At 40.3% G+C, this 18,002-nt stretch overlaps 2 protein-coding genes across 2 annotated transcripts; one reads left to right on the top strand and one right to left on the bottom strand.

Moving 5' to 3' along the window:
* Positions 1 to 5,920: 5,920 nt before the first annotated feature.
* On the bottom strand, positions 5,921 to 9,871 carry rgrb (retinal G protein coupled receptor b). Its single transcript, XM_071907897.2, has 7 exons — positions 9,748 to 9,871; positions 8,983 to 9,139; positions 8,482 to 8,603; positions 8,049 to 8,202; positions 7,618 to 7,735; positions 6,521 to 6,634; positions 5,921 to 6,425 (listed from the first exon to the last, which is right to left on the bottom strand). The coding sequence occupies exons 1-7, from the start codon at positions 9,821 to 9,823 to the stop codon at positions 6,285 to 6,287; spliced, it is 882 nt and encodes a 293-aa protein (XP_071763998.2). The 5' UTR covers positions 9,824 to 9,871; the 3' UTR covers positions 5,921 to 6,284.
* A 3,676-nt stretch (positions 9,872 to 13,547) lies between these two features.
* On the top strand, positions 13,548 to 16,658 carry lrit1b (leucine-rich repeat, immunoglobulin-like and transmembrane domains 1b). Its single transcript, XM_071907924.2, has 4 exons — positions 13,548 to 13,669; positions 14,056 to 14,516; positions 14,910 to 15,215; positions 15,374 to 16,658. The coding sequence occupies exons 1-4, from the start codon at positions 13,548 to 13,550 to the stop codon at positions 16,438 to 16,440; spliced, it is 1,956 nt and encodes a 651-aa protein (XP_071764025.2). The 3' UTR covers positions 16,441 to 16,658.
* Positions 16,659 to 18,002: the final 1,344 nt, after the last annotated feature.

Below are 18,002 nucleotides of genomic sequence, written 5' to 3'. Positions count from 1 at the left end.
CTCTGATGGCACATTGATGTTTTCTCTACATTGATGTGATGCTCCCCGTCCTCACCTCGCCAGTGCGTAAAGGGAGAGGCGCAGAGGAACTTGGCTGCTTCATCGGTGAAGATGGCTTTCCTCAGCTTCCTCAACTTGTCCTCGCTTCAGCCACATCCGAGGTTGTTTCATGATCTCAAGAGAAGTGACGTGGTTAAATCGTAGATTTTCTGCACCGTGCAGGAGCTTCGGCTGCTAATCTTACATGGCAAAGTTTGTTTGGAGCATTTTGGTTACTTGTTTGTAACGCCTAGGACACCCGAAGCCTCTGATCCCGGTGATCATTCCTCCTCTCACCTGTGGCACTTTTGCGCTCAGCTCTGAGACCACGGCTGGCTTCGTGGCCATTGAAGGACATTAACCCGCAGGTTTGGCGATACTTTAGTCCCTTTTTTTCCCTCTTCTTTTACACCGAGAGCTGTGACGCATCACCAGCTTGCCCCCAAGTGGATCCCTTCGCCAGTTGCGTCCTTTATGTTAATTTCCAACCATGGCAGCAATCACTTTAACCAATAAGAGCCAGTGAGCGCCATCACGACTCTTCTACACGAGTGTGGAAAAAAATCCTCCTCCCTCCTAATGCCCAGTGTCTGACTCTTGACTTTTGTGTTGAGGAGGGAATAATGAAAATAATGGATCAACCTTTATTACCATTTATATAGGATAAGCATACGCATATATGATATATTTGTAATTATAAACCCTTACAAAAAGAAAAGACAACTATGATAATCCGATATTAGTGTTAGAAGCACGATACAAATAACACACACACACACACACACACACACACACACACAGGAGCGTGCGCACACACACACTCACACTATAGGGGCTACACACTAAGTCCCTGTGGGAGTGTTATAGGGATATTATAGTGACGCCATAGGAAATTAAAAATACCATAAAGAACGATAAGGCCACTGTAAACTCACTATTGAATACCACAGACATATTTTAAGTCCCTATAGGAATATCGTTTTTTTCTTTTATTAGGAAACTCACAAATTAGTAAGAAGGTGTCCTATATGAAGACTTTTACCCAGTTAGATGTATTCGTTAACAGAAGGCTCACTGAAAAGTTTGCAATATATTTTTTCTAAATTGAATGAACATTTCCAAAAAGGCTGTGAACTATAGCGACAGACGCATAAACGGAGTTGGAGGCATTTCAGCACCAGGTCGCGGTGGAAAGCTCCTCTCATCAGAGGGAGACAGCCGTGAAAACCTGGACAGCTTTTCAGTCTCTTTCCCTATTCCTCACATGATTATAATGTTGCCAGGGGATAAAAATAATGATAACAATAATAATTAAACGTTGGCTTTGATTATAATTAGATTACATGTATTAGTAAATACTACTGCGTCCAGCTCAGCCTCAGTGTTATGTCCTGCGATGTAATTCTGCCAAACTCAGTGCTGAAAACCTACAAGAGCCTGTTAAATTCTAGCACAAGACAGTGGCGACACCTTGTGGTGAATTCTTACAAGTGCACCCAGTTTGCTATAAAGATCATTCTATGACCTGTGAGCTACTCAGTAGTTCAGCTATTCAGTATCAATTACTTCTTTTGAATCAGTGTAATTTGTTTGATGGTGTGCCTCGCAAAACAATTCAGAATTACCACTGATTATATTTTGAAGCGTTTCAGATTTTCTGTCATGGCTTTATTTTGTTTTTAAGGCCAACTACCTTTATTGTTGTTAAAAACCAAACAAACAAAAAAAACAAACGCAGGATATTTTATCAGTAGGTTACGGTATGAAAGACCTGCTCCCTCCATTTAATTTTCCTCACAAGGCCTAATATATTTCCACTAGAGGGCGCTGAAGACTTGCAAATAAAGTAAACAAGGGCCTGTTTAAAAGATAGGTTTATTAGATGAGGTTTCTTCTTCTTCTTCTTCTTCTTCTTCTTCTTCTTCTTCTTCTTCTTCTTCTTCTTCTTCTTCTTCTTCCTCTACTACTACTACTACTACTACTAATAATAATAATAATGATAGCAAAACACAAATCCAGTGATGTCCCAACTTGCAATTTGCACATTTTTCTGACTTTATGTGAACTATTCTGTTGCTAGGTAATTAAATGTTTTATACAGTATATTGTTTTTTACTAAGTATAATATGTATTGCACTTGCACTAGTATAGGTATCAGTGTTTGTAGTAATACCAGAAAATGTTATTTTGGTACCTTCATATCTTATGAAGCATACTGGTATCAAAATAGTGCATTGGGTGAGTATTGGCTGTATTGGTCTCAGTCAGACAGTGACGGTGTGTTTCCAATACTTGCAGTAGATGATTTGAGGCAGAAAAGGTAATTCAAGTGAGCACATTAATTGTACACAAACAGGAGGATTAACACACTGTAGGAAATAACAGCCCAGTTTCACTAATGAGAGTGGCGAGGCACAGCAGCAGCCACTTGATCAATTAAACTCCCACAGCACAGCCATGCTGCCATTCCTCCCAGATCATCATACTGACTTGTAAGAGTGACTCGGTACTTAGACAGTAGACAGACAGACAGACAGACACGTCTATGTGGATAATCTGACTCACTGACTCTAGTAACCTGTCTGTCTGCAGGAGGGCGGTGAGTCAGACATAATCCAGAATGTTAACTTTGTCCTCTGGGCTGAGATATACAACAGTGACACAGCCTCTATTGTGAAGAAGATATGTGCCAGTGGTTTAATGAACCGGACCAGGAGGAAGGCTGTCTGTAGTGACGCAGATATCATCTAATCCAGATTACACTCCAGCGCTAATCCTTTAAAAAATGATTTCAAGAAAGATCTACCGTGGAGATGACACATCCTTGACATAGTTTGTATTTGAATACAATCAAAACACATACTATATCAGCCATATTGATGATCGGGGAAATCATTATGGTTTATGAACAGATGCCATATGTTACCCAGGACCAAGACAGAAAGCCTCGCCTCTTTACTTTGTGTTTGTTAACTCTGTGACCTTTATTCTTTTCTGATAAGTGGCTTGCACCTTTGGCCTGGATGTTCTTTTACATCAACATGACAACAAGACATGCACATAATTATGGTCAAAGGATTATTGAAAATAAACATCCAACATTGCACTGACAATCCAAGGCCAATCATTAATTTAAGGTCTCTAGGTGCAAACTAATAATCAAACTATTTTGGTTGTTTATGAGGAAAATCTTTGTGTCTATGGATCTCTATGCAGCAAAAAGACTTTGCTCATTACTAGTGTCACTATGATCTGTTATGCATGATGTCTCTTGCTACCCCAAACTGTAACTCAACAACTGATCTCATGCACTTAAACAGATCACCCATGGGGTTTAAGATAAAGCACTCTTCAACCGTAATCCTCTTTGTACAAGTCCATATAAATTTTATATTTGTGTAGAAATCTAATCCAGCTGCAGATAATAGGATTTATATACTGCAATACACCACGTACACCTTAAGATTTGCAGTACGGTAAAGATAAGCTGTAATGATTGAAAGAATGTAAGAGGAGGGCTTTGAAAACTGAAACTGTTGACTCTCGGGCTTTCATCTTTTTTGAGGTTAGTGTGATACTCTGGAAATTCAAATCATAGTGTGTTCTTAAGGTAAAGTATCGGACTGATTCTCGTGGGTCTGAACATGGTGCATGTGTGCGTCCATGTGTAGTGTGTGGGCTGCATGTGCCATGACAGATGTCTTTTTCCGACATCTGTTTGTGACTTTGCAACGGCAGATTTGCACATGTATCATTAGTGAGCATGCACAGGCAGAAACACCTTCACTTCACCTTGTGGTTGGCGATCCAAAACCTGACTCCACCACATGAAAAGGGTTGGGGTCAGAGTTAGTTTGTAATGCGGGAGGAAGGAAGCTGAACTATATGTATCTCTAACAAGAAGTTCTTCTCTCTTCCTGTTAGCATGTTTCTGGTGCTGCTGGTTCTATCAATAGCTCTTGTAATTTAATTAGATCACTGGTCCACAAGAGGCGGTCTTGTTTAGCTCATATTCAGTTAGAGTACAGCCATTCTTATCCCAGTCAAAAGGAAGGCTGTTTCCAAGAAGTGTGTGCTAATCTATAGGATTGGACTCTCCTCAACCTGTCCCGAAAAACCAGCAGGAAATCGGCCCAGGTGGATGAAGTACAGTAGAATGTATAGGGGAGTGCATGGTTGTGCCTACATTTTAATATCTGCTGATGAAGACACAGTGGGACACAAGGGCTACTGCTGGTGAGATTGAATAATGTCAAAAGTTGAAGTCACACACTGCAATACGTCACTTTTTATTCCTGAATGAACCTGGGGTGCCAGACTGCAGAAGTCTCTATTTGTGCTTATACCTTGTTTTTCCTCTGTTGCTCAGCTTCACTGCATTGCCAGATCCCCTGCAGAATATGAGCAACGGCTGTGTCATTAAGGAAATCACTAATCATTAGTCATACTGTCAAATTAATATGCGCTGATGCTTGGCAATCACAGGAATAAAACATCTCTTTTTATGCCTTGTTTTGGCATTTGTCTTAATGAGTTGATCACTGTAGTTTTTCAGAGACACATTGTGCCACTGCACAGTGAATAGAAGAGCAAAGGTTTTCTGAGCATTTGGCTGCATAAAAAAAAATCTTTGGAGATTAATCAAATCTGTTCCTACTTTATCCTGATTATTGCTAATCTAATTGAAAATCTGTTGTCTTTATGTTATTCTCACATCAAAATCACAGACTATTGCTTTGTGCTGAATTGATGAAAACACAAACACAAAGTGGGGATGCAGCTGCTTTTCCTTTCAGCAGTAGTACCATTCCCTATCACTTTTCCCTTATTAGCATGACTGTTAAAGACATTGATAAAGCATACTGACCATTGTGGGTGACGTATTCATTAGAAAACTGTTATTGTACCTGGTAGATGCTGATGACTTTGCAATTCAAGATTTAAATTCTATATGTGTTGTCATTTTATTGTAGGTACTCATCAGGACTCTGCTCTGCACCTGCTCTGGCTGACTCAATCCGTTAATACAACCTGCTACTGACTGAGAGGATTTCACCCACTCACCGCCTCCTGGCACGACAGACAGTCAGTCAGACAATCAGTCAGTCAGTCAGTCACCACCGAGGTTACTGTGACACAGGCTTGGAACAGTGCTTGCTCTCTGTGGCTTATTTCAGGAGTCAATATCTTTAGCCGCTCAGACGTCACACTGCCAAGGCATTATAGCTTCCCCGCTGTCTGCCATTCTTAGCCCTGAACTGACACAACACAGACTCTTTTATCCAGCGTGGCTCACATTTAGAAAGATACAATACCATGTGTAGAGCTGATGGTAATACAGTACAACAGAGCAAAATTAAAATACACAAAATTAGGCATGTAATATCTATGAATGTGTCTGTCATGACTAAATACTGGTTGCTTGGGTTTGTCTTTCAATTGAACTGGATGGGAATCTGCCATGGGTTGCTTGGATTGCCCCATCTACCAACCTACCTACCTACCTATCTTCCCTCCCTCCTTCCTTCCTACCTACCCACCTACCTACCTACCTACCTCAGTTACCATCTGGAAAGGTGCTGAAGTTCACTTCACCTGAGGTGGGTCAGATGCGTGTTGGCTTGCATAATACAGTCTTAGCACAGTGAACGCTTCCTCCCTATACATAGCGGTTACATCACCGCAAACTCTTTTCCTAGCAAAAAGACAAATAATCAGCTTAGTAAATGCTTGAGACAACCATGTCATGAAGGATCCTCTGGATAGAAGGGCAGTACGCAGTACGGTTATTCAAGGACCAGGGCATTTCAGAATAGTCAGGGCAACACAATGTATTTATTGTAAGTGGTTAAACACGGGCAGAGGAGAAGCAGTGCATTGCTATAGAAAGCGTACAATAATTGTTTTACATGACATATCTTTAGTAAGTAATAGTTTATCAAACTATTGGCAATGGATAAATAACCTGTAATGCATTGTGTAGATTTACACAAATCCAGCAGCTACTGTGGCGGCTCCAAACTTGGTTAGAGATTGTCCTGAGATTCATCGACTGGCCTAATGTTATGACAATAAGATGTTTGTACAGCCACCAGCAATAACTGACTGCTTCTCCAAAGACAGCTACATGGCTGAATGACATTTACCTCACAACACCGTACCAAAAGTCTTCTTCCAATGTGGAACCTACTGTGAGAGTGCATGATGGTTTGGGATTTTGGCCAGAACATAACAAGAGCTTCCTTTTATCTGGACTTCTTAATAACTGGATCGACGATCTTCTGTCCAGTGAGGAAGTGCCACACTCCGCCTCGGTAGAACTCATTTCCAAACGAGTAGAGCAGAGCGTTGAAGATGGGGTTTGTCTTGGCGACAACTGGAAGCACCTGCGGGCAGAAAGAAGTTTTTCATATGCTGCTTTTCCTTTTCATTACAATATCTCCTTGTTGACTTCATTAAGTGAAACTAAATAAGCTCTCACCATTCTCAGTTTTGGAGATATGATTTTCACATTCTCAAAGCAGGCGTAGATGCACATGAGGACGTAGGGGCCCCAGCACATCAGCATCACCCTCAAAGGCAAGTTGGCGTTAAACTGGAACAGAGTTCATTGTGTGAGTATTAATGCAGGTGTTACACATGATGGACATAGAATATACATGATACAGTACATACTATAGTAATATAATACAGCTTTATTTAGAACAAATTGGAAATAAGAAATCAACATTTCAATGCTGTCCCTTACAGCTTAACCCCAACTGGGTTACATTGGACTTGGTTAAGCTGTACTACAAATTTAAATGAGAAACACATTCCTAGGGACTGAAGAGGGCAAAATGAAATACTGAAGGGTGAAATCCTAAATTAATCCTAATTATGTGAGGGCTAGTCGAGCATAGATGTCTTCCTTCACATTCACTCAGGCTGCGATTTTGTCATCCAAATTCTTTCTTTCTTTTTTTTTACATTATCTCAAAATGTGTATTTTCACACTGTCACATCCAGTGACAAATGATAAAAAAAATTAATAAGCTGGATCAATTTCAGCTAAACCTGTTACTAAACCTGTTACCAGTGCTATTTCTCACTTTGTAGCAGCATTGTTCTTTATTCCAATATCTAAGTATTAATTAAACAGTATGGTGGAATCTTTGAGTTAACATGATAGCAAAGATCCACTCAGGAGCTGTAGCAAATATTTACACAGCAAATTTTACAGTGTTAGTAAGTGATACGATTTGTCAGTGACAAGTGTTAACAAGTGTGTTAAATGGAAACTCTTGATTCCTCAGACAACAGTAGAGTACAGTAGAGTATTGCTTCAGGCAGTGATGGTTTCAATAAAGTACCATTTTGCCATCTTTTCATCTGAATACACACAGTCAAGTCTCCTTTGTGTGCAGATTAGTTTACTCATATTATAGATTAACAACCTCTAGTTTATGCAATAGCTTATGTAACTTAAATGGGATTTGAGAATGGCAAAAGCAATTTGTTTAAATCCTCTGAAATACATTTACTTTGGATACGAATGCTGCATTTGGTCTCAACATTAAAACACTGAGGTGCATTTACCCTGTAGTGATGGATCTTCTTGAAGTGTTTGTTGATGGCATCGTAGGATGAGAGAATGGTGATGGCCGGGAACAGCAGGTAGAGCAGCACCAGAGTCAGCATGTAGGTTATGTAATCCCTATTGAACAGAGGGAAACATTTCTCAAGAGGCTGAGGCTAGTTCTGTTGCCTCTGTTATTTTCTGTTAGAGATGCTAATGGTTTGGATTAACTCTGAACATGAAGAATGATTTTCTCCAACGTGCAACTCGTAAAACATCTTTCTTGCTGATAAAATAAAAAAACAGCCTCTTGCGATTTGGAAATTGCAGTGGTCAATAGTGAGATTTTCATTGTTTTTCACTCAATCATGCAGCCCATTAGTCTTAAATATTATTAAGATTTACACACTGAATCAAACTTCTGCGATGAGCCGTGGTTGTCAGACTATACCTGTCTCCTTTGGTGTAGTCCAGAGTGCAGCACGTCCCCATAGGCTCAAAGTCATACACACCCCATCCAGTGAGAGGAACAGCAGCCCAGAAGATGGAAAGACCCCAGATGATGCCACTCATAGTCATAGTCGTGCTCCAGAAGAGCTTTTGTCCTGCACAATGCCATTTGGAGGAGAGATTGAGATGAGACATTTGCCTGTATTCAGTTTGCCCATGGACGTCCAACTATCACTATTTCAACGAAGTATCTTTATCTCAAAAATACAAAATGCATGCATCAAAGTAAGTGCATTTCTTACCATCAGTACTTTGTAATTTACTTTGATACATTTCTTTCAAGGAATATTAGTCATTTCTAACAAGATATAGTTTGATGTATTTGTACACAGCTGTGTGGGTCCTCTGGTTGAGTTATGCTGTACTGTACTCACTGGTGCAGTACTGGTGGTATCTGTCCCAGGCAATGACAGCCATAAAACTGATGGAAGCCAGGACTGATATCATTCCCTGAAAACCATGATAGGCACATCCATCTTGCCCGAATGGCCAATGTCTGGAGAAGACAAAGAAACATATACATCATACTCCAATGGCAGAAGTGTCTCACTGCAGCCAATATTACATGAACAGGACTATTGAGAGCATATAAGAAGAAACAAGGCAAGTTACATCATCAACTTAAAGTTGCTGTGGTTCCATTCTTCATACATGAAATCATCATGGTCACAAATCAACAGTACGACTTGTTAGGTTGAATGTCACCTATCTATTCAGATTAACTAGACTACATTAGCATATATAGGTGACAAATGCTAACAACCCATTTTTGGTTTAACCATGGTTTGGTTTCACTAAAGAAACTCTCCAACCCTTAAAAAATGCCAGTTTATGGGAAATAAGCTACAATTCAAGATGTCAGTATGGTTTCACACCTGAGATAGCTAGCATAAGCAGCTGTTAGTCCGTTAATATTCAGACTGATGTCAGCCAAAGCAAGATTGAACACAAAGAAGTTACTGGGCGTCCGCATCTCCTTCACTCTGACGAAGGCCAGGATAGTAATGGCATTGAGGAAGAAGCCAAGCATGCCTGAAAAACAATCCACAACAGCAAACAATTTTTAATCACTTTTTCAATCACTATCACTAAGAATGATTAGCCTATATTTGGTTTGGATCTATTAACCTATAGGCTATCTCTGAATCAATCAGCACAGTCTGTATTACAGCTGATGAACTTCACACCCCAATGTTACACAGTGTTTGCAAACATAAAATAGGCACTGGCCTGTGTTTGAAGCTTCCATATAGGCATTCAAAATTAAAATGTAAAACTTTTAGCTATTGCTGCTGATAGTCTATTGGCATACAGAGAAGAACTGTTAATATGAGAAAGAAAAACCTTGAATTTAGGCTAATGTGTGAATTTTTGAGGATGGGGCTACTCAATTATGTTTGCATTAAGGATTGGGCCACTAAGGTTGTCTACATAAATACAAATAAATATAAATAAGGTCTACATGGAATTCCAAACACTAAAGTGAAGGCAAAAATTATGGATGTTTTCATAACAGTCTATGAACAAAACCCTTTTAGAGTGAAATGCCCCTTTAACTGTAGTATCCCAGGCCCGGTCCCAGCTCCAGCAGCATGTCTCGCATACTGAACAACATCGTCTGTATCCTCAGGTCCACTTACCCCCGACTAGAAGCGCTGTGCCGAATGTAAACATATCAAAATCAGTGAATCCCTCCGGTAATGTATAGGCTGCCATGTTGAAATGCACAAATTAAACAGTGCAGTAAAAGAGAAGTCCTTATGCTGTTCTGTAGAGCACCATAGGTTTCAGCCACTGACCCCTTATAAAGGCTCTTTCACGTGAAACAGCATAAAGAGTCTAATCTTAGTAAACCCCTTTTGCAATCCCCCAAAGAATGTCCTAACAAGCAAACTTACGCTTCCCTCAAACTTTCTGGGAGTTTGCGGTCGCCTAAAGTTTACGTGTTTGCTGCGCAAGCCTCTGATCTCTACACGCACGGAAACGTCAAGTTAAAGGTTCATCCGCGTGCCGTGCGTTTTGTAAATTAGCGAAAATTTGCTCTCTAACAGACCCGCTTTGGAGAAACAACCCCCCCCAATAGGCAAATTCATTGACGATACTGATATTGTGAATAACTGAAAACATGGTAATGCCTCTCTATTCATTTATGAGTGAATTGTTGTATATTTAGGATTTTCTTAACAGCTGGCATTGTGAACTCCAGATAGGCTATACATTATATATGGCCTATTGATCAAACTTTCAAAGATGTATCACAGTATCCACCATCCAAGCCAAAATCAATCACGATGTCTTAGATGGACAAAAACCTACACTACCTCATTTCTCATTTGGACCACCCAGCTGTCGTCATACACAAACACATGACTAAGTGCAGGTTTTTTAGCAAAAAATAATACCATCTCTGTGTCTAGGCTTATTTAGTGTAAATAGTCAGCAATTAACACTGAGTCTGTTAAAATAGCAGAACATCATTCATTTACTTGTTCAGTTGCTTTCATTTTTGACCAAAATAACACATAGGCCTAACCCCCCCAAAAAACTAGGACAGCGGAGAAGTGACCTTTGGCACTCACTCTAGCCTGAACCTTTTAAAATGTAACATTTGGGCCGACTCTGATTGCACCACTAATCTGTACACAGATTACCACAAACTCATTAACTATGAAGTAATGATGTGTCCCAATGGATTTATAATACCCTTTCTCAAACTGCCCATATTGTCCCAGCCCAGATAGTCCACCCAGCTGGACAATCTGGGCTGTGGGCAATGTTCATGTTTAGTATTGCATCCTGTTCAGGGTCTTGAGTTTAGATTGATTCAACTCAGTGATTTCAGTGTGACAGCACTGTTGACACTGTACTGAAAAGTGAAAAACTAGCTGTTATAAATAAATGTGTACTGATGTTCATATCAAAATGTTTGTCTTCTGCCCTAAATCACACAATATAAGAAGTGTCTGTCAAAAGCTGAGAGTGCATTGCAAGGCGAACAGAATGCCACTTTCACAATGCAAAAGTTTCATTAAAAGAATCTGTTAATCTACCAGAGCTAAGCATGTTGAAATCAGATCAGGTCTGAACCAACTATTCCAAGACCTTTGATTGCAATGATTGCCTCAACTGGTGCAAATGCTAATTCTCAATAACACACTGAAGGATTTGTTTACTGTATATTTGTATTTGTATGAATTCTACATTATTAGGTTAATCAAAATGGCAAAGTCACAATCCTTGGTCCTTAATCCTTGAAAATGTAAACAATAAAATGACTCCATCACTATGTTCTCAAATTGGTTGAAAGAACTTTTGGCCCAACAGCATTTGACAGTTGAAAACCATTGTATAATGTAATTTTAAAATGTAAAAGATTTGTTTAAGTCTATATTGATTATGAATAGAGATTACAGTGGTCCAGTCTTTTGAGATACTTTCCAATCTGAAAGTTTATCCTATGTAAAAGTAGTACAGTTACTGTAATAAATCCATAATTTATAGTCTAGAAGAAACATTATAATTAACTGGGCTGTAATTGTTTTCTGTAACTGCCATGAGGTTATTTAATACAGCAAATGCATTAGCTGCCACCGTAGCTGCTGCACATTAGTGTATTGGCAAACAGTTAATTACACCATCATAATCTGCTGGTTTTGCAATGAAACAAAGGCCACATTGTTGAAATTGCATTGGTACCCAGATGCCAAGGAATAGGAGCAAGACTGACTTTTGAAACACACGTTTCTGTTCATCCTCGCACAGGAATGAGTTGGTGATAGCACCTGGCAGGTTGTTTCTCCCTCCCTGATGAATACATGTTGTCAGAGGTCAGATAGGGAGAGCGAGGGGCGGGGGGCTTCTCCCAGGTGCTGGGACAACTCTCCTGAAAGAAATAGAACAAAGATGTATTAATAAGAGACACAGAGATGACTGGATTAAAGGATTTCAAATCCCTCCATACAACCATGTCCTTAAACCTCTGCACCTGTGAATAACCCCAGAGACAGTGACAGTTTAATCATCCACACACAGAAAGTGTGTCACACACACACACACACACAATATGGATTTATTCTGCAAGGTGCTAAATTATTACTTGATAATATGTATTTACTCATCCATGCTTTAAAAATGGAGAATATTCTAACTGTTGTTTATGGGTATGCATGCAAAACAATGCAAAAAAATTGTCCCTTGTGGAGAAGGGACAATGAGCAATTGTTATGCATCTGCAAAAGTGCAAGTTGGGTTTATTTCAGGGTCTTTTTGAAAAAGTGAGCTTTAGCTGTCTGCCTTGTTGCAAATCAAAGGTCATGAACATAGGAGATACTGTAAGGCAAACAAATAACAAGGAAAGATCATGAGTCTGAATTTGGTATTTTAACATAATGATCAACTGGACAGGGAAACATACTCAGCAGTTATTCTTCTGGAGTGCTTTCTGAGTCTGCAGCAAAACTACAAGATCAGTCATATTATGATTAGGCCTACAACCTTGGCTACTCTCCTCTGCCATCTAGTGGTCATTTGTATGTTTTCAAATATTTGCTGTGCCGCGGTACTGTGTTTTAATTATGGGATATCTCAATGGAAATGACTGATGAAAGTGGGCGTCAGTAGCTACTACATCCGTTCCCATAATGTAAAGACACGCCACCGCTGTGACAAGAAAACACGTTTATGAAACCAACTGAAACTTTGAAACTGAAAATTTCTGTGCGACTCTTACACATCACAACTGAAGAGTTTTGCACGAGAGTGTACTTTCCGTGCAATTTGGGCCAATAGGCCTCGACCATTCCAAACTTACACTATGTATTCCAACATTTATGTTTGGAAGGATGTTAGGCCTATTATTCATTAGAGATGAATAGAAATGGTGGAAAAAAAAATGTGCAATTGAAAATGTCCTTTCGAAAAAAGAAGTCTTGATGAACAAAACATCTTACAAAACTTATAGCCTACCCAGAAAATACACAGATTAAATATTTCTAAAGGGAGAAAATGAATATATAATATAATCATGATCATAAACCATATTCAGCGTAGATAATGTATTTCTATAGCCTATGGGCCTGCATTGTGCGTCGCGTGTCTACACAAAACAGCACTTATAGCTCCATTTAAAAGGGGCTGTATGTTGTGCCCATAATTAACCATCAAATCAACTATTGAAAAGTGTTTCCCCTATAATGAAAGTAAAACTACGCAGCCTATCAGCTTCCAGGAAGCAATAATCGTGTGAATGAAAATAACCCAAGTCCCTTCACTAATCCCTGCCTATCCTTTTTATCTGAGGATTCAGACCAGTCAGAGCAGTATGGAGCTCTGAGCCTGCAAGACACTACGATGCATCCGATGTCCGGTTAAAGCAAGCAGCAGCGCGTGCTTTATATTTGTAGTTTAGTTGGATAGCGTACAGTAGCTTGCAGGAGAAAACATGATTCGACATTTTGCTGTGGGTTTTTGTTTGGCATTACTTTGCTTCCCGCTGCTGAGCAGTTCATGTCCAGCACAATGTAGCTGCTTCTTCCACAAATTAAGCGACGGATCGAAAGCAAGGTAAGAAAGGAGCAATTGTAATATTATTATAATATTACTGTACATTTCATTGTCAGTAGGCCTACATGTAGTTTGTTATTTGTTGTGGTGTAGACTACTAAACTGAGTTGCACTGCAGTTTCCTTTATGCAGTCACTCTCTATATAGGATTAACTTGGAGTTGCCCTTTAATCTTCTTTGCTCGTTAGTGACCTATACTGTTTTTCCTCAAATGTTATGGAGGAGTGTTTAACAAAACAGTCGAAAAAAATTGTTTTTTTCATTATTAAATCCACTTCTGCACAAACCCTACATGTTTCATTATTATGTAAAGTAGAATGCAGATAGAGAATATTGGTTCTCTTTCACATGTAATTCTAAATAAATATTCTTCATTTCTCCTGTAGGAGTGTGCTTTGCAATGATCCAGAGATCACTGTGGTCCCTCCAAATTTCCCCACTGACACATCAAAACTACGCATTGAGAAGACAGCAATCACCAGGATTTCAAGCGAGAACTTCCACTACCTCAACAACTTGGAGTTCTTGTGGATGTCTTTCAATTCACTGAACGCGCTGAATGTGGACAGTTTCCGGGGTCTGTACAGTTTGGATGAGCTGAGGCTGGATGGCAACTCCCTCACCTCTTTCCCCTGGGGGTCTCTGACTGATATGCCTAACCTGAGGCTTCTCGATTTACACAATAACAAGATCTCATCCATCCCTGGTGAAGCAACCATGTACATAAAGAATATAACCTATCTGGACTTATCAAGCAACAGTATGGGAACTATTCCTGCCGAGGTCCTCACAATGTGGCTGAGTGTGAAGCCATCCCAGGACATGGAGTCCTCCAAACTAATTCTCGGTAAGGATCAAGCCACAGCATATATGAGGACACTGGAAACTATTCTTTTTAAGCTGCCTTGCATGAGCACTAGTTTTGTGTTATGCAATGTACATTGTCTTGACACCGTCAGTATGTAAAACGGTGTTAGGGATTAGTCTAATTATAGCTGTTGTGTCCAGTGTGTCAAGTTGTCACACTAGTTCAGTTTATTTTAACTTAGAACCGTAAGTCCTTGGTCTTAAAATGACTTGTTACCATTGGCTGTCCCTTGTGGAGAATGCGTGAAGGAAAACATTGAGGATAGATATACTAATAGTAATTCAGATGAAGATTCCTAGTTAAAAATTTTGGTTTCTTTTCATTTACTGCCTGAATATGTATCACAGTTGTCACACTTGGTTCCCTCTGCAGGTCTCCATGACAACCCGTGGCTGTGCGACTGCCGGCTGTATGATCTGGTTCAGTTTCAGAAGTCCCCATCATCCTCCGTGGCTCTCATCGACACCAGGCTGAGGTGCGCTGATCCGGAGAGCTTGTCGGGGGTGCTCTTCACCGAGGCAGAGCTGCAGAGGTGCCAGGGGCCTCGGGTCCACACCGCCGTGGCTCGCGTTCGGAGCTCCTTGGGCAACAATGTCCTTCTGCGCTGTGGGACGGTTGGTGTCCCCATCCCCGAGCTGTCCTGGACCCGTGCTGATGGCAAGAAGATGAATGGCACTAGTGAGTTCCACTAAAGTAATTCCAGACCTGCCTGTTTGCCTAAGATTAGAACAGTAATATCTATTTCTGTCATTGTGTAGGTTAAAGTGACAATGAGATTAAAGTTTGACTTTTTGGACCAATCCATTTAACACTGGACTTTTTTTCTGTTTTTGCAGTTCAGGAAGAGATTTCAAAGGAGGGAATCATTTGGTCGATTCTTAGTGTGCCTGCTGTCGCCTACCGTGATTCTGGAAAATATGTTTGCAAAGCAACCAACTTCGTGGGGACCGCAGATGCCATCATCTCCTTGGTCATTACTGACTCCTTTCGGTCAGAGGAAACAGGCGCCGCTTCTAAGAGACCCAGAGGGAAGAAAACCGGTGGCATTGGAAAGGCAGCGTACCAGGAGAAACTTATTGCCAGATATGTACCTCCACCAACCACCACGGCTGCCCAGCCCATCATCGAACCCCTCAATGGCAAAGGCATCACTGGGAAGTATGAGATCGAGAGCTATAGCATTTCTGACAGTCTTGCAGAGGGACCAACCAGTGTATCCAACACAGCTGGGCCAATGGAGGTGGAGAAGGATGTTCTGAGCAACTTAGCAGCCAATGCCTCCTCCTTACAGCAGGCACCGGAGAAAAGGATAGTGCGTTCGGTTAAGGTGATTGGTGACACCGACCATACTGTCTCTCTGAACTGGCGTGCCCCTACGGCCACTAACACCACAGAATTCAGTGTCCTATATGCTATATTTGGTGAGAGAGACATGCGTCGTATCAATGTAGGCGCAGGCAAGAACCGGATCACCATTGATGGCCTGGTGCCAAAGACGAAGTACATTGCCTGCGTTTGCGTCAAAGGCCTGATCCCGAAAAAGGAGCAGTGTGTAATCTTCTCAACAGATGAGGCGGCCAGTGCCAGTGGCACCCAGAAGCTCATTAACGTAGTGGTGATAACTGTGGCGTGTGTGATTGCTGTCCCCCTGACACTGATTGTCTGCTGTGGTGCCCTAAAGAAGCGCTGTCAAAAGCTGCTGGGGAGGCAGACCAAAGAAATGCAAGACTCCTATGTCACGTTTGAGACCCTTTCCCCTGGGACCAAAGCTAAAGGAATGGAGGGGGAGTATCTGACGAGGCTAAATCCTGATGAATCCAACAGGCTTCTCTCTGCAAGGTCTAGTGTGGACTCAGAGGCCACGGCCAGGACTGAGGGACCACCAAACGAGTACTTCTGCTGATACCAAACGTATGCCTCAACTGTCAGAGGATGCACTTTGCTTTCTAAGGGCCTGTGATGTAAACAGCTACGCCACTGCGCTCAGAGACTAATCAAATGACTCCCTTCAGGGGTCTTCAGAGGACATTGACAGCTCTCTCAGCATCGGATGTATGAAATGACATATTATTTTACAGCCTTGTGGGAAAACAGGCCACCATTGATGTGGTGAACTGCAAAAAGGGAAATAAACACTGTAATATGATTTCACTATTTAAATGCAATGTTTTTAATGTATAAAAACGTCTTTTTGTATTTGTCATGCACTTTTAAAGGGGACGTTATGCAGAAGGATATTTTTTGAAATGTTGTCCTAAACTGTCGGAAACCCATTTTAGGAAGGAGGAGCCCTTCTGAGACGTAACCTCAGCATTCTGTTTAAATCTTTACTTAAGAAAATGGTGTATTTGTAGAAATGATGAACCAGCAATTGCTAGCCTATTTTGCATCAGTCTATTATATGTTAATGTGCCAGGTTTACTGTTGGGCTCAATTCCTAAAATACAATATATTTTATAATGTGTATATTTATGACCTGAGATATGTGTGTATGTGTGAATGTATGAAAATAAATATTTTTATATCAATACATGTTTACAGGCTTTTTTTTTTAACTTCTCAAAACATTGTTTTTTTTTAAATAAATCAATATTAGAAGACAGATGCAGAAAACACACTTGAAATATGTATTAAAAAGTAGCATCCTAATGAATGGAAACATTTTTATTATGCAGAATATACAGAATTTACAGAACAATTACATTTTTTTGTGTGGCGATACATCTGAACTGACTCAGGTGAAATTTGTTTTAACCTGCTTGGAGCAGCAGATGGGTGGTTTTTACAGGATCAGGACAATTCCCATAATGTCAGGCACATTCTTTCAATAACAAAGGATAAATCCACTTACAAATATTTAACTAAACTTCCTGGCACTCATTGTTCTGTCCTTTGTGCCAAACTAATTAGACTAAGTAGCATCTAAGTAGACTAAAATAAACCAGAAAAAGCATTTATAAATAGTATTTGGCAAATGTCTGCACTATATATATAGTGCAGTGCAAGCAAACTAACTATAAACAATGACCAATAAATGAATACTCAATGCAAAACTTATATCATAATGATATTGTTATACTAGGTTATGTGCCTAGTGTTATTGTTAAGATCTATTCCACTAGACCAACAGGTTACCTACATTACAATAGTTTTTTCTACCAATACAAAGGATCTGATTGACCTATCTCTTTTCCTTTTTACAGCTTGGATATTAGAAGAAAATGTTAGAGAAATATTAGAGATGTGGACAAGCAGTATTCCACTATTGATGGTGTCTGTATTCACACATGCTTTCTATGTTGATTCTGCCTTTACAAACCGAGAGATAACCAGCGTTCAGATTATTGAGGTCAGATTACAGTAGTTTCCAGACATCTGTCTCTCTCTCCAGCCCCCCCCCCCCTCCCCCCTCTCTGTTATAGCTAAGCCTGATGGGCTCTGTGTCCAACCCTCTTAATGCTGACA

Source organism: Centroberyx gerrardi, chromosome 20, assembly GCF_048128805.1.
Source record: "Centroberyx gerrardi isolate f3 chromosome 20, fCenGer3.hap1.cur.20231027, whole genome shotgun sequence".
In the NCBI taxonomy this organism is placed as follows: Eukaryota; Metazoa; Chordata; class Actinopteri; order Beryciformes; family Berycidae; genus Centroberyx; species Centroberyx gerrardi.
The sequence above is the reverse complement of the archived record's forward strand: the minus strand, read 5'-3'. Positions and strand labels throughout refer to the sequence as shown.